The 14,987-nt window shown below is 37.3% G+C and overlaps 1 protein-coding gene across 4 annotated transcripts in view; it reads left to right on the forward strand.

Moving 5' to 3' along the window:
- CPEB3 (cytoplasmic polyadenylation element binding protein 3) overlaps window positions 1-14,987 on the forward strand; it is a 92,552-nt gene that overhangs the window by 59,157 nt on the left and 18,408 nt on the right. For all 4 annotated transcript variants that reach the window (XM_055792412.1, XM_055792461.1, XM_027788899.2 and 1 more), the window contains 2 exons: window positions 1,493-1,660; window positions 3,459-3,548. In XM_055792412.1, coding sequence (XP_055648387.1) covers window positions 1,493-1,660; window positions 3,459-3,548 — 258 coding nt within the window. The remainder of the gene's footprint in view (window positions 1-1,492; window positions 1,661-3,458; window positions 3,549-14,987) is intronic.

Raw genomic sequence — 14,987 nt, forward strand, 5'->3', positions numbered from 1 at the left:
TTTTTGCTTCAGTGGATTTTTGTATCTGTGATCTCTGTCAATGTTGTGCAATCAATATATTCTTTCTAATCAAGATGTTTCTAGTGCCTGGTGTTCATTAAAAAAATCAGGCTGGTGTTCTGTGTCAGTCAGAACATCTTTCCTGGTTTTTGTGTGTTAGCTTGTTTTCCATAAATAGGATTGTTGCTTCTTTTTTTGTAATCTGTCCTTTATTACTGGAGACTCTATTAGTGATGCTTTAATTTTATACATTTTTCTGACTAGTGTCCCTTTGCATGTCTTTGATTTTTCTCTTTCTCCATGTTTTTATTTCCTGTACTTCCCTGTGCAGTTTAATACTAGTATGGTATTAATTCTTCCTTAGTTAGTTTCATGTGATGCATTACTTTTGAATTTAATTGTGTCCTGCTATTTATATTTGTAATTAACCCCCTATCAATTGTTTGTATCAATCAATTATAATTCTATCCCTGGGAGCAATCCTCCATGGTATGAGGGGATAGTTAGTCTCTTCAGAGTTAAGACAGGGTTCTCATTTATACATCTCTCGACATCGCAGGATTTATTTTTCAACTCGGGTGTAGGGAATTATTAAATTCTAAAGTTGTGTTCTACAGTGTTACTTACATACAGACTTTGAATATTTTTTTACTTTATGGGTTAATAAATCTATTCTTAAGATAATGTGTGTGTACTTTGGTAGTAATAGCATCAGGTGATCACAGATAAGTTCCTTACTTTTCATTAACAAACTGAGTAGCAGCCATTTGTACTGCTTTTTGCTAATTTGTTACTGAAAGGGTGTTTTAACACTGAGCTTGACAGGCTGTCCTAGCTACCAACTTTTTTCTTCAAGTGGAGGTTTTTTGTGGTTTATTTAGTAAGATTTTAAAGAATTTTTTTTCTTGTTAGCTAAGCTTCTTGCTTCACCTGCGTGTTTAATATCTACAATACAAAGCTTTTCTATGTTTAATTTGCTGTTTGCCCCCCTACTCAGACTGGGCCTCTGCTCATTCAAGGAGGAAGTGATGCAGCCTTGGGGTTAGGACCCTGTAAAGCATTCTGAAGGAGTCTGTCCTGTTCAGCAGTGCAGTGGCTTGAAGGATCTCCTCTTTAAGATCGTTCCTTCAAGATCTATTATGGAAGGTTAAAATCCCTAAGAATCGGTTTGAAATGTAAATCTTACAAAGGTTCTTTCTATAGCTATGACACACAATTTCATCAGATTTCTTGTTCGTTTTCATTGCTAGTCAGTTGCAAGGGCTTGTTTTAAAGCTAGTTTAGGGGTTTTGTCTTGTAAGGATAATATGGTCTTGGAAAAATAGAAGCTATACTAATGAACATAATTTGGATAACTGGACCACTTAGCTGGGCTCTTTAATGCAAATTCTGTTAAAGCAAAACAGTAAAAGGAAAATATAATGTTTTTTACTGAAATATTTAATTCTCCAGGATATAGCGTTAACTGTAGATATTACAAAATCTGTTACAGGTCGGTCTTCGCTTTTTCCTTTTGAAGATGGCTTCCTAGATGACAGCCATGGTGATCAGTCTTTATCATCGGGTCTCAGCTCTCCAACACGCTGTCAGAATGGTGAAAGAGTGGAACGCTATTCTAGAAAGGTGTTTGTTGGAGGTCTTCCTCCTGACATTGATGAAGGTACTGTGAATAAGTTACATTGGTGAGATGTGGGAATTGGTGCTTTCATATAATTACTTTAAAAAGGTCAGATATTTATAAAAACAAATGTATTTTTCCAGGTATGTCTCTTGTGCTTGTGGCATTATTTAAAACAAACCCTAGCACCCCTTGCAACACCTGAGAACTCACCTGGCATTCTTTTGTGCTGTAGATCAGAAGAGATGGAGACAGAAATGCCTGTGTAGCAGGTCTAATCTGCAATAGCAGCGTATGTTCCCACATATATAAAGTGGGAAAACTGAAAAGTGAACTTCGTGGGTTTCCACTGCCACTCCTCTGTAGTCTTTCCCTGTTTTTTTTTAAGAGATGTGGTTGACTTTAAGGACGTTGTTAATACAGTCCTTACCAAAATAAATTGGGCTTTAATTAATCAGCCCTTATATCCAGCATATATGTACTGTTGAGTTAACAAATGTAGGGCAACCAATGTGGTTACAAAATAATAACCAGCTTAGTAGAGATGGTCAGGTTTTTTCTCAGTATCTTCTCTACTTGTGTGTGCCCCCACACACCCCAACTCCTACACCAAAATCATGACAGTTTTTGGTGTATTTTTCATACTATAGCTGGAATCCTCCACTGTGTATCTTCAATCAACATACATAGGGATCTCAGAATCTGATCTACTAAATTGAAGCCTAAACTACGTGCATTAAAGAAAATAGTATGTTGCCAATCTATGGTTTACAAACAGCTTAAATGCAGTTCCCATGTCACATCAAGAGTTGTAGGACTGTATCAACAGGGACTGCTGAGTAATCTGAATCCCCGACTTCAAGAAGCAGCAGGCCAACAGGTATAACTGATGTGAACATTGCTGGGTCACTCAGAATAAAAATATATGCCCAGCCTATCCTGTAAGGAAGTAACATAGCCACTTAGGAGCTGTTATCCTCTTCCATAAGAGGTCTACTCAAGTAACACATTTGTCCTTCAGCTCTCAAGTTATACGGTAAGTGTTTTGTGACTCTAGTTGCTTGAAGAATCTGATGTGCAACTCATGGAGTCAGACAAACTGGACACATCTCAAACAGCAATCAAAAAATTGGAAAACCACTGCCTTTGTCTTCAGGCTTTTCTCCTGATGGATTGTTGCTCTGATCTATCTATCATTGCATTAGATAATTTTTAAACTAATTCTTTCTTCAAAATACATATATAAATGCATTAACAAAAAAACATTTTAAAAGAGTAACTTAAAATACTTTTTTCTGAAGCATTTGCATGTAAAACAGAATTGTCCTTTAGTATAGTTTGAGATGTGTGTTCCACACTGTTTCTAAATTGATGCTTGAAAAAAGCAAAGTAGTAACTTGGTAATTCAAGGCAGATTTCCAGAGGGGACTGAGGAAGGTGAAATCCCCACAGTTGCATGACCTAATGCAGCCTGCTTTCTAGGGCATGCTACAAGGAGTGGCCATGCTGACATGTAGCTCCTCCGTCAGTCCCATGTGGCTGTATCTGACCCTGCTTTGTGGCTATAATTAGAAAGAGACCACAGCTGAAGCATATTCACTTCTGATAGATCATGTTTGCATTTAATCTTGCTGTAAACTTGCATTAGTGGAATGTAAAATTACTTATTTTTAAGCAGCCATGTGTAGCATAGAGGTGAAAGAGTATTTAGGCATCCTCATTGTACATTATTGCAGTTTTCATTGTTCTTAATAGGTGTAGAAAATACTCTTGTGGTTTTTTTACCTTGTCACTGTCAGTCTTCAGATTCTCTCTAAAGTGCCTCCTTTGTTTTTTGTAGATGAAATCACTGCCAGCTTTCGTAGGTTTGGACCTCTTGTGGTGGACTGGCCTCACAAAGCTGAAAGCAAGTCATATTTTCCACCTAAAGGTAATTTAGTTTAAAATACATTTATGCAGGCTGTTCTGGTAAAAGGAAACTACATCTGCAATGTGGCAATCCATTACAAAGAAAAGGTTTGACTCTCTGATGAATTTAGTCTCTTTCAACAAGCATATTTTCAGCAGTTGTCATGATGGAAAAAACACAATTCAGTGACTGAAATATGGTCCTGTGTGTGCTTCTTCAGCAAGCCTGGAGTCTTTGAATCATGCCTTAGTTTATATGAGGCTTCCTTTAGAAAGCAAGTTGCAGAAATTCCCTGGTGCTGATTCTGTTGCAGTTTGCATGTTGTAGAAACTAGAGGAATAATAGCTGGAAGTCACCAGTGGATTTGGTACACAGTATTCTACAGAGAAGCACGAGCCCACTTTTTGTGTGTTCTGACCCAAGAAGCTGTGATCCTGCTTAGACCCACAAGGTCTGCATCCAGGCTCACCAGGTGCTGAACCGCAGCAATGAGCTCAGCTAAGAGAGGGCAGGTGGGCATGGTGCACCACCCTCACATTGTTTCTAGGTTGGAGCTGATTTGGTTCAGGGTGGTTTTGGGTGCGTGCAGGTGGGACAAGTTCATATCTGTCAGCAAAACACCAGACCTGTTTTGGTTGAGAAAGAACAGTTTAGGGGAAACCTGTTTGGCAGTTACTTGGCTCTTACTGTATCCTAGTCTCTTCTGTGATTTTGTATTATTTTATATACATTCTGTTCTCAGTCATGCATGCCTCTTGCATATGGTTTGGGAGTTCACTCATGATCTGCAACAGTAGCATGAAGTTACACACATTATTTTGAGTTTATATTTAAGATTTTCTGTTCTTCCTGACCCTGTAAGCTCTTGAGTGTGCATTAAGGCCACTGATGATTTTGGCAGAACAATGGCCTGTTCAGTCAGTGGACTAGCTAGCCCTACAATATTTTGAGAGATATATTTTTTACTGTAAAAACCACATAAATAGAAGTGAACTTAATGTATCTGGAAGCTTAAGTGTTGGAGGTGAGAGAACTCTGACAAATGCTTGCCATGCAAACAGTATTGGGGGAACTTAAAACCAGAACAAAACCCATACGTGCTCCCTCTTTCCTGTTCCATTCTCACAACTCAGCCTTGCTGTCAGTAGTTATTTTGCAATATCTGTTCTTGAATTTAAAACCAAAATAAATAAAAACCCCAAACCAACAACAAAACACCCCAAACCTCAAAACCCCCCATATATTCTGAAGGACAGTTGGCAAAATGTATGATTTTCCCTTTTTATTTTATTTTTAAAGGTCTTTAGGGTCTTTATGGCTAGTGAATTCTGATTGTACCTTCACTTAAAGTTAAAAAAAAAAAATTGCAGTAAAATCACCTTCTCCTTGACCCTAATATCTCCTACTACTCTCCACTGTTTTTTCTTGCCCCCCCTTCCCCCCGCTTTCTTATTAATTCAATAAGTAACTATTCATGGTAGATCAGCATGGGACTTCCATTTATGATTTAGTTCTGTATCTGACAGCAGACTAGTTATGCCTTGCCAAACTTGTAAAAATGGTTTTGAGTGAGATCTATTTTAGCAGAAGACAAGGGAATGCAGCCTCACTTCTATTTTTGTCATGATTCTAATATAGGAAACAGCTTCCAAAGTCCCTGCCAGTTGCCCTGAACGTCTGTCTGAAAGTGCTAAACAACAGTCAATCCCAACTGTTCCAGATTTATTTATAACTGACTTCTTAGTTATCAATCAGGGCTGCAGCATCATACGTCCTGCATTCCTGTCTTTGAGATTCACTTACAGGCATGTTAAGCTTGGTAGGTCAAATGTACTTCATTTACTGTGATCCTATATAGGCAGCATCTGCATAGAAGACAGAATGTTATTACCAGGAGTCAAAGGGTGAAGTGTGAATGTGTATTTTTTTTTTACAGCCTTTTTTGTCTATTTTGTATTTATAGAGTATGTCTTTTCCAAAGTTACTAAGGAATCATTGCAGACGTACCAAAATAAAATGTTTCCACTGCTGTTTTTCATTAGAAGTTCCTTTAGAACTAAAATTAAATCTTTTATTTTTATTTTTTACTTTTTATTTTAAACTGCCTTGATGCATTAGCAGACATTTCTTTTAAAAAATACAGTTAAATGAAAGATATTTGAAATTATGCTTGACGCAAAATTCAGCGACATGACTTATTCAGCTGTCAAATACTCATGAATTCAAATGTCTTTTCCCTTTTTCTAGATATCTTCTTTTCCATGTTGCATTGCTAGTCTGTAAATTTTCTGTCGTTTTGAATATGGTTCTTTCAAATGGAAAACATGTCCAAAAATATAATATTAAATTCTGGAGGAGAGAATGAGTTGGTTTTTGTGTGCTAACAAACTCAAAGGAAAACAAGAAAAATGGATTGCTGGAATGCAGTGAGGATGATGTGGAGGTTAATCTTTTGTTCACATGTTAATAAAGCCTGACCTCCAAGGCTTCTCCCACCTACTCAAATGTGCCGCACTGGCAGGAAAATCAACCCCTGCTCTTTCTGAAAATATGCCATCACCTCCAGACAGACCTTAGTGTTCTTTTGATGGATAACCTTTCTCATTACTCCTTCATGTCGGGTCAGAGCAGTGGGCAGTGCCTGGACTTACAACAAAGTTCAATATTTTTGGTTTGCTTTGATAAACGTTGAATGAAGAGGTTTGGAGCCGACATCACTAGTTGATGCCAAGGGTCAGCATAGTCAGCTAAGTTTTACACTGGTGCTGTTTTATATTGTGGTTTTCTGTCTTCATATTTACATCCGGGTGATGGATGACATCCCTCACAGTTCTGAGTGTATTAATACAGACTTCCAGTATGTACTCTCTAGTATAATTTATTGAGTTTGTGGAATGTTTACAATGTTGGTGCAATATGCGAATTCCCTACACTGTATTCAGAATGCTTTGTTGATACTCTTAGGGCTAGGAACAAAAGGCTGCGGGAACTATTAGCTGTGGCTAATCTGATCAAGCATGAAATATGAAAGATTAAAATAAAATGTTCCTTACGCTCTAGTGACCTCCACCCCCACCCCTGCCAAGAGCTTTATCTGGTTAGTTTAATGAGCAAGTCAGGCCATAGATGTGTAGTCAGTTCTACCAAGCCTTACTAGATAATTTATTGGTTGGTACGGTTGATTAGCGTAGGTGCAGTGGCCTTAGCTGGAGTCCAGAAACGTTCCTGCAGCATTGAGCTTGAACAAAGAAGGTTTTCCTGGATTTGGCATCCTGGGCAGGATGGTGTCACCACAGGTCCACTTAGGCACGTTACCTCAGATTTAGTGCTGGACCTGGTGGACGTGGACGGTTGTGTGTGAAAAATGCTGAACTACAATCTCCAGCATGGTGAGTTACACAAGGCTCATTATAGTGCAGTGCCAACATTATGATTTTGGACCTTGGGGGACCACAGATCAACATGGACATGCCTGTACCATATTCCTCAAGCACATCTATACTACCTATATATTATTGAGGTTTTCCTGTTTTCCCAGATATTCTGCATTTTTGTTACCCTTACTGAATCTCGCCTGACATCACAGAATACACTGTGAGCATGTGTTTGGGAAAGCAGCCTGGCTTGGTCAATGGTTGAGTTTTGGTTATTATAATAACAAACCCAAAATCATCTGATAGATCAAACAGCCCTTGCAGGATGCGTTGCTTGCCAGTGAATTCAATATTTAGGCTGCTGAGAGAAGAGGGACTGGTGGCACCCAGCTGTTTTGTCACTGACAGTGTATATTATGCACTTGGGCAGGAGAAGCTGATAACAGCTGACAATGTGTATAAGAAGTTCCTATTTCTAGTTCTGAGCATCTGTATTATTGCCTTAAGGTTTCTTTTTACCCCTCCTATGCATTGTAAAGCTTAGCACCATGTTTTTAATGTTGGTGTCACCCTGAGGTGATTTAAATGCTTTGTTTCTGAATAAGGCCAATTCATTCCTATTGCCTGAAAATTCTTTGGATTACTTCCTTTGGCACCTGTTTAGGTATGTTAGTAACGGAACTGGCAAAATTATAAATGCCATGTGTTGGTTTTGGGGAAGCAGATGCCCAGTTCATAATGTGTTTACTTGGCTTTCACGACAGAGTTTTGGGAATTAAATGTGATTTGTAGCTAAGTGGTTTTTGAGTACCTGTGAGATGTTAAGAAATAATGAAATACACACTGAAGAATGTTATCAAATGCAGTTACATATCACAATGACACAGTATTATGCTCTTGCAAAATCCAGATAATTAATATTTTATTGAAATAAAAATTGATGGGTTTTTTACTTATTTGCTGGTCTGCTGAGTTAAGCAATGCTTATGCTAACTACAGCCTTTTTTTCTCCCCTGTTTTTTTTATTAAGCAGATGGTACCAACTGTTTCAAAAACATTCTAGGTTGGGGTGTTTTGTTTTGTTTTTTTTTAACAGATTGCTAGCTTTAGAACAACTTTTTAAAAAGTCTTTACTGTTTTTTCTTTGTGATAATGATGACTTTTCTAGCAGTCACTAAAAACTGCTCAATGTTTTAAAATGACAAAATTATGCATAAGTCTTCCTCTGTTTCTTTCCATTCAGGACTGATGTTTGGATAAAGATGAGATTTAGAGTGAGACGGCAAAGCATGGCAGAGCTTGGAGACAGGATGGGTTTGGAACAGCAGGAATGCTTTGGCTTTACAGTTGATTTAGATGTGTGGTGCAGCAGTCTCATCCTCTTGCGTTTTCCCCGTTCTTCAGTTATTTTGTTGTTTGATAAAAATAAGCACACTTGTCCCCAATGATTCACAGGGGACACTAAGGGTGAACAAGATCTCATGAAGAAGAAAATAGTGTATGCAAAGTCGCACAAAGTAACATTATGAAGTGAATTTCATGCTTTAATTTAAAACAACTGGTGGGAAAGATCGTATGAGCCTTCCTGATGGTCTCTAAGGTAATGTTAGGTAGGAACACTGTTGTTGGTAGTCTTCTGACTGATCTTGATTTCATGGATGAGGACCATTTATTTGCACAGTTAATTCTATGGTATGCTTGAAGAATGGTAGCTTCTGCCAGAGGAGCAAGATCGAATGGTTGCAAGGAGGAAGTATGGAATTGTAATTCTAATTTCATCGGTTGTATTCACAAGAAGGTATCTGGTTTGTCCAAATACAGCAGTCCGTTGTACTGAAACTAATTCCTTTGGCTTAACTGATCTAATACCATAGCACCAAAGTCCAGAATGAAATGCCTAGCCAATGTTTGTATTTTTAAAATTGAAGTCAGAGATCATAATATTTGTTTGAATGGAAACGGATGTTCCTTATCCAGCAATACATTGTATGGCGAGAGCTTTTTTTAAATTTTATTTATGTATGTTCCCACACACATGTGCGCAATATCAGACACTGACATCTGAAGCTGTGTGTGTTATCTGTAATCCCCGTGTCTTCCCACAGCAAGGCAGCAACATCCCAAATCAATGCAGTTCACAAAATGTGTGGCAGCAAAATGCAGTACAGAAGAGCAGATTATAACTCAGGGTTGTTCTTGTATAGAATTTTCTTTTAGGTTTTCCATGATACTTGTTCAAGCCTCCCTTTGTAAAGCTCTTCACACTATTTCCTGTCTTGTCCTAAATGAGAATTCTTGGTGATGTACCAATGGTGATGATTTTAAAATGTCTGCTGTGCCAGTTAAAGACAGACTCAAAGAGCATACAGCGAGCTAGCCTCATATAAGAGAATCTCTGTCCCTAAAACTATGCCATTTGTGATTCTTTTTCTATGAGCAAACAAGAATCTGATGAGGCAAAATATGAAAATATTTCTGAGCAATCAAGCCTAGGCAGAACAAATCTGATTCTGAAGTAGCGCTGCAGGATTTTTCTGTCCCAGTTTTCATGTTGCTTTCAACAAATGCTATTTTCTTTTTGAACTGCTAGATTGCTATAGAATTTTTTTTTACCCCTGAAGAGACCACAATTTTTTAGCAAGCATTTGTTGACTCTTCTTCAGTCAGCAGCTAAGGGATGACCAGGTCTCTTCAGAAGGGAGTCAGCATCCATAGTCTCTGCAGGATTTGGTAGTAAAGGTGTTTCTGTCATTCTTATTAGTTGCTTATGACTACAGTAACCAAATAAGTAAATAAAGGCTATTTATTATGAGAAGAATATCATGATTGTAGCCAAATATTCCTAAGGTAATCTAGGTTAGTACTGAAAACCTTATTTTCAGAGCCAGGACTATGTGAGTTTAGAAAGGATGGGTGGCATAGAATTCAAGAACAAAATTTGGGGTTCTAGTGCAAAGTTGTAAAGCAGAGTAAATCCAACCCCAGTAGCTTCTGTCTTCCTCACTAAATGTTCCTATATGAGAAACAATTTTCTGTCACTGTCTACATCCCTCTCTCCTTTGTTTTCCTTATGTGGTGTCTAAGCTTTTTCCAATCGAGCCATGACAAATTTGATGTAATGCCCCACAATTACTGGATTGGCTCCTTTTAGGACTGTTTTTAAGGTGCGGGGGTGGCATTGCGAGGGGCAGATGTTGGGCTGCAACTACAGATCGTGGCTCTCAATTATTTTTCTGTTAGAATTGATCTTGCAACACCACATGCTTGACAACAGTCTGTAAAACATTCTCCTAAGTGGAGTAGTCTCTTGTGAGATTTTATGTAATTGGACCAAATAAAATTATTTACTGCCTGTAACACAAAAGATGGATGTTGTCCAAATTTAGATCTGTCCTATCAAGAAATGTATCCCTCATTTATGTTTGTTTTTTCATTATTTTTTTGTGTTGCTTTTTTTTTTTTTTTAAGGTTCTTTTATCCTCAAGAAATTGTGGTTGACTTTTAGTCTAGAGGACACTTGTCTGTGTAGACTTTTTTCCTTCTCCTCCCACCCCCCTTCCTCCAAAGACTGCAAAGTTCTTAAGATATCTCTGAAAGGCTGGAACACATCCTTAACTGATTCTTTGTTACCTACCAGTGTCCTGGCATTTTTGGTAGTTCTTTTGTTCAGATGAATAACATTTTTAGGATCAGCATCAAACTACATTGGATAATACGATGTCTGTGTACAGTAATATGCTGTATGTGTACAACAGACAAATAAAAGACTAACTTTTCCAGTTTCTGAAGAAGTAATATGTGTTTGGGGCTGATAGGTCATACAGGAAATAAATTCAGTAGGTCTCCATCACCTAGGTTTCTCTTAATTGCTCAAGCAGATTATTTAAGCAGAAAAAGTTCTTTTGCCTCAAAAGTGAGAGTTCAAGGGCTGCGATAGTCCCAGAGCAGCTTTTCCAGTGCACGCTGTTAATATGATAAATTTTACTGTCAGACTTCTTCATTTTCACATGGATAATAAGTATTTTAGTATTTGGTATCTGAAGGTGAATACAAGTCTACAGTTTCTCATGGCTACACTTCTAATTTGCTAGAGAAGCCACTTGTTTTTTCACTTTTCCTCGCTAATGTGCTAGTCCCCAGAGTTTCCAAAAAAAGACTGTAATGACAATCCTCTGTGATGTTTTCAATCTCAGCCTGGATGTGCATCTGTCAACCAGCCTCTTTCATATCTGAATCTATTGCAAAGTGTTTTATATCTGACTGGGGGATTGATGGCAATTTACCATGTAACTTCATTTTACAGCATTAGTAATAGATTGCTAGGAGAGTTTTGTAGTCGTAACTGTTCAGAGGCTGTTCAGACATTTTTGGTAGAAGCAAAATACCTTCTTTACAACACAAGTCAAAACAGAGGGTTGTTTTGCTGTATGCAAAACTGCATTAAATTCTAGACTTCTTCTGTTGGACTGTGTGATTATCAGATGACAGAATGTCTCATAACTCGGTCAGCAGTCTCATCAAAAGGCTTTGAATTTCCCGCAGAGAAAATTCAGGTTTCTAAAAGACCTAATTGATTTGTTGCTAGCAATTAAAGGAGGCATACTTGGAAAGTTCGTATCATGGTCTGAAGTCTATGTATCGCTTTTCTATTAATTAGTATCTACTGCCTCTCAATTTTGCTTTGACTGATGGGCTAGGTAGTATGTTACATGAGAAGAGATACTTAGGCCATATCGATTGCTTCCAGCAAAGCCAGTTTTGAAGTTCATATGCATTGCTCTGCACACCTACTGATAGGTTTTCTCCATCAGCCTCTTGATTCTTTAGGGAAAACTAAAGGTCAAGTTGAGAGCTGCATAATATTGTCTTCCCAGAAATCATCGATATACTTTTTTGTTAGTCATATGCCAAACAGGCAGGCTGTTTTCTCTCACTTAGTGCCTGGAGGGGTTAAGATTGCAATGGGATTTCTTATGCTTTACACAAACTATCTATTTTATTAGAGTGCATTGAGTTAAGTCACAGATGATATTTAAGGCTTGTATCAAGGGGATTGCTGCTTCCAAAATCTAAAGAGCAGCTGATTGGAGTCTGGTTCATGCATCTACTAATCACTACTCATGATCACAAGCTTTCAATCAAATGCCCAATTCAGTAAGTTCTGTTTAAATAACAATTCCAAGCATCCACTTTCTGGACTAACTGTTGTGGTAAATTTATTTGGCCAGATGCTAAAATAATTGACTGGGATTTTTCAACAAGACTTAGTGCCTGTATTTTTTTCTTCATGTTGTGCATTGTTTATCTGCAGTAAAACTTCTTGAAATTCTGACTGACTTAGACTAATTATACCCCTGACTTAAATGGAAAATAGACATGTGCTTGGTTAAATGATGCAGTAATCTAAAGAACTGACAGTGGCCAAAAAATAAAATTGCAGACAAGATTACTGATGGACAGACAGGAAATCTTAAAGATAGTCCTTACTAAAGAATGCAGTCTTTTATGAGTTTTCTGAATATTATATGTACTATGAGATTTTTCAGGAGCATGTCTTGGGTATTCAGTATTCTGTAGTATATAGGTAACTAACACCAACTTATATGCAAATTAAATATTTTTTCAATTTATTGGGCAATTAATTTTACTAAAGCTTGACTTGGTTGTGATCACAGGTTTTAAATCTTAATGTTCTTAAAGATGATCTCAAAGAGAAAGGAGGAATCCTATGATTTTATCTTCTAATAATCAAAAATAAATCTTACAAGTTACCAGCTATCCAAATCTGGGACAGGGTTAAGTTCAAAATTTTAACTGTTTTAGCTCTTATTTCAGGAGATGCTGATCCTCTTTTAAAGAAAGGCTTGTATTTAGTGAAACAGAAGCATATAAAGCTTGATGACATTTCCTAAATAAGAGCACTGAATTTTTAGGGGTGTGTATCTCTTTGTCATTTTTGTGGATGATAAATAAATATGTTAGACGGTGATATATGGTATACTAATTGAGCATACATGTATATTATACTGCTTATATCAAACTGAATCATTGAGTACACATCACATGGCCTACTCGGGAGGTAAAAATAGTCTGGCATAGATTCCCACTGGATTTGTAGCTACTATGAAATGTCTGTATGGAGAACAAAATATGAATTCTGATTGAGAAGTCTCTTATCAATGATATATTTAAATAGCGAACGTATATTTAAGCTAAAGTATATTAAATAATTCTATGTAGCTGTTTATACTGAAATTTTGCATACTTCATGGCTAAAAGACTCCCAAGCAGACAGAAAATATGTTTCTCCTTCAGTCTTGTCACTTCATAGTACACATATGAAAGAAAATGCTGCTAGTTCTGATTTGAATGACTGTCAGTTCACAATATCTAGCTAAATTTTCTTCCAAAACCCACTAACGCCTAAGACCCTAAAAAAAGGTTTTAGGCAGCAAAAAGAGAGTGGAGAAGTGAAAGCATTACCTGAAATTTGAACATGTCTAAGTACAGAAAAAGCTTTCCATCACTTACCTGTAGGAAGTAACCAGACCGCTTTTGTCAAATGGAAGCAGTTAAATGTTTGTCTGATTCTCATTAACCACTTCTAAAGCCAAGTATATTTTACTGTGGTTTGTGTCATCCCACGCCCACCCCCCAATTCATTAAATGTTGCCTTTTCTTCTGTCTTGTAAATGGAAATACATTAATTGATCTGTTAGTATTATGGGCTCCAGGATAAAAGCAATCTTATGAATAGTGGTATCAAGGACCTGATAATATTTTGTTTTGCTAATAGCTTGTGTTATGTCTTGTTTTACTAATTTATGAAGCACCATTCTTCTTTCAAATCATTGGAGTAAGTTCAAGGGGATGATTGGGGGTGGTGATGAAAGAGAGATTCTGTTCTAGCACTGCAGCATATTTGTGGTTTCAGAGGGTCATTTAAAAATAAGTCATTCCCTGCTCCCACTCCTGTGATCAGTTGTAATCACTTCATGCATTAGAAGCTTGTGCTCTCTTTATAAATTCCTATAAACATTATACTTAAAATATTCCATATTCCATTCCTAGAATCACTGCGGTGATCCACATGATTCTATTCCTAAGATAATGATGCAGCAATATAAAATTAGTGCAATATAATCTGAATATATATATATGTATATCAGCGATTTGCTGAAGGTAATATCCCAAATTATACCTCTGTTCTCTCAAATCAGAGGTTAGGACAGACAATGGAAATGCATCAGGTGCTGGAGTGGAAGACACCACGGATGCCTCTGCCCAAGCCATATATATGCGGCGCTCTAATTTCAAAAGCTAGGAGCAGCTGAGAACTGGTCTTTCTCAGATGTCTCAGTGCTGTGTTTGGCAGTTTTAATCTACTTTATACCATGCAAATTCTAACTAGTTTTGGGACTAGATATGTAGGACTAGTATGTAACTACTAATTGTACCAAGATGGTATAATCAGTAGTCTCTTGTATACCAATGGAAGCTGTACAGGTAAAGTGAAAAACATAATGTTTTAGACGATTTGGTAAGTCCAGTAATTTTTTTTGGTAAAATGTACCATTCTGATCTCCCAGGGGAATGCATACTCTCACTAACCAGAAACTTTGTTGGTTTTTTTGAGAGAGATAAATTTGTTCTGTAGCTATGAGTAATCAAGTTTTGGAAAAACCTTCCGTTATTAAGGAAGGTCTTTCAAGCTGCCTCTTTTCCATATGGTCAACAAAGACAAGAAACTTGAGCAACTAGAACCTGAAAACAATCCACATGTGAGTGAACATGCAAACCCATTATTAACCAGCAACACACCACAGCAGCAACTGACAAATTGACTACTTGATTGAAAGAAGGAAAGTCAAAGTCTAGTTACTGAAGCTCTGCCTGCTGTCTTAAGAAATGTCTTACAACTTATGTTCCTCTCTAGGCACAGTTCACTCACTGTGAGGCACAGATTATATCTATCTGCTCATGGGAGAGTTAGAATCATACAAAATCAGGAAATATGTTGCTGGCTTGGTCTATGTAAATGACATTGGGCATCTTCTCTTTTAGAAGTTCTTTACTTTGAATGAAG

Source organism: Falco peregrinus, chromosome 1, assembly GCF_023634155.1.
Source record: "Falco peregrinus isolate bFalPer1 chromosome 1, bFalPer1.pri, whole genome shotgun sequence".
NCBI classification, from domain to species: domain Eukaryota; kingdom Metazoa; phylum Chordata; class Aves; order Falconiformes; family Falconidae; genus Falco; species Falco peregrinus.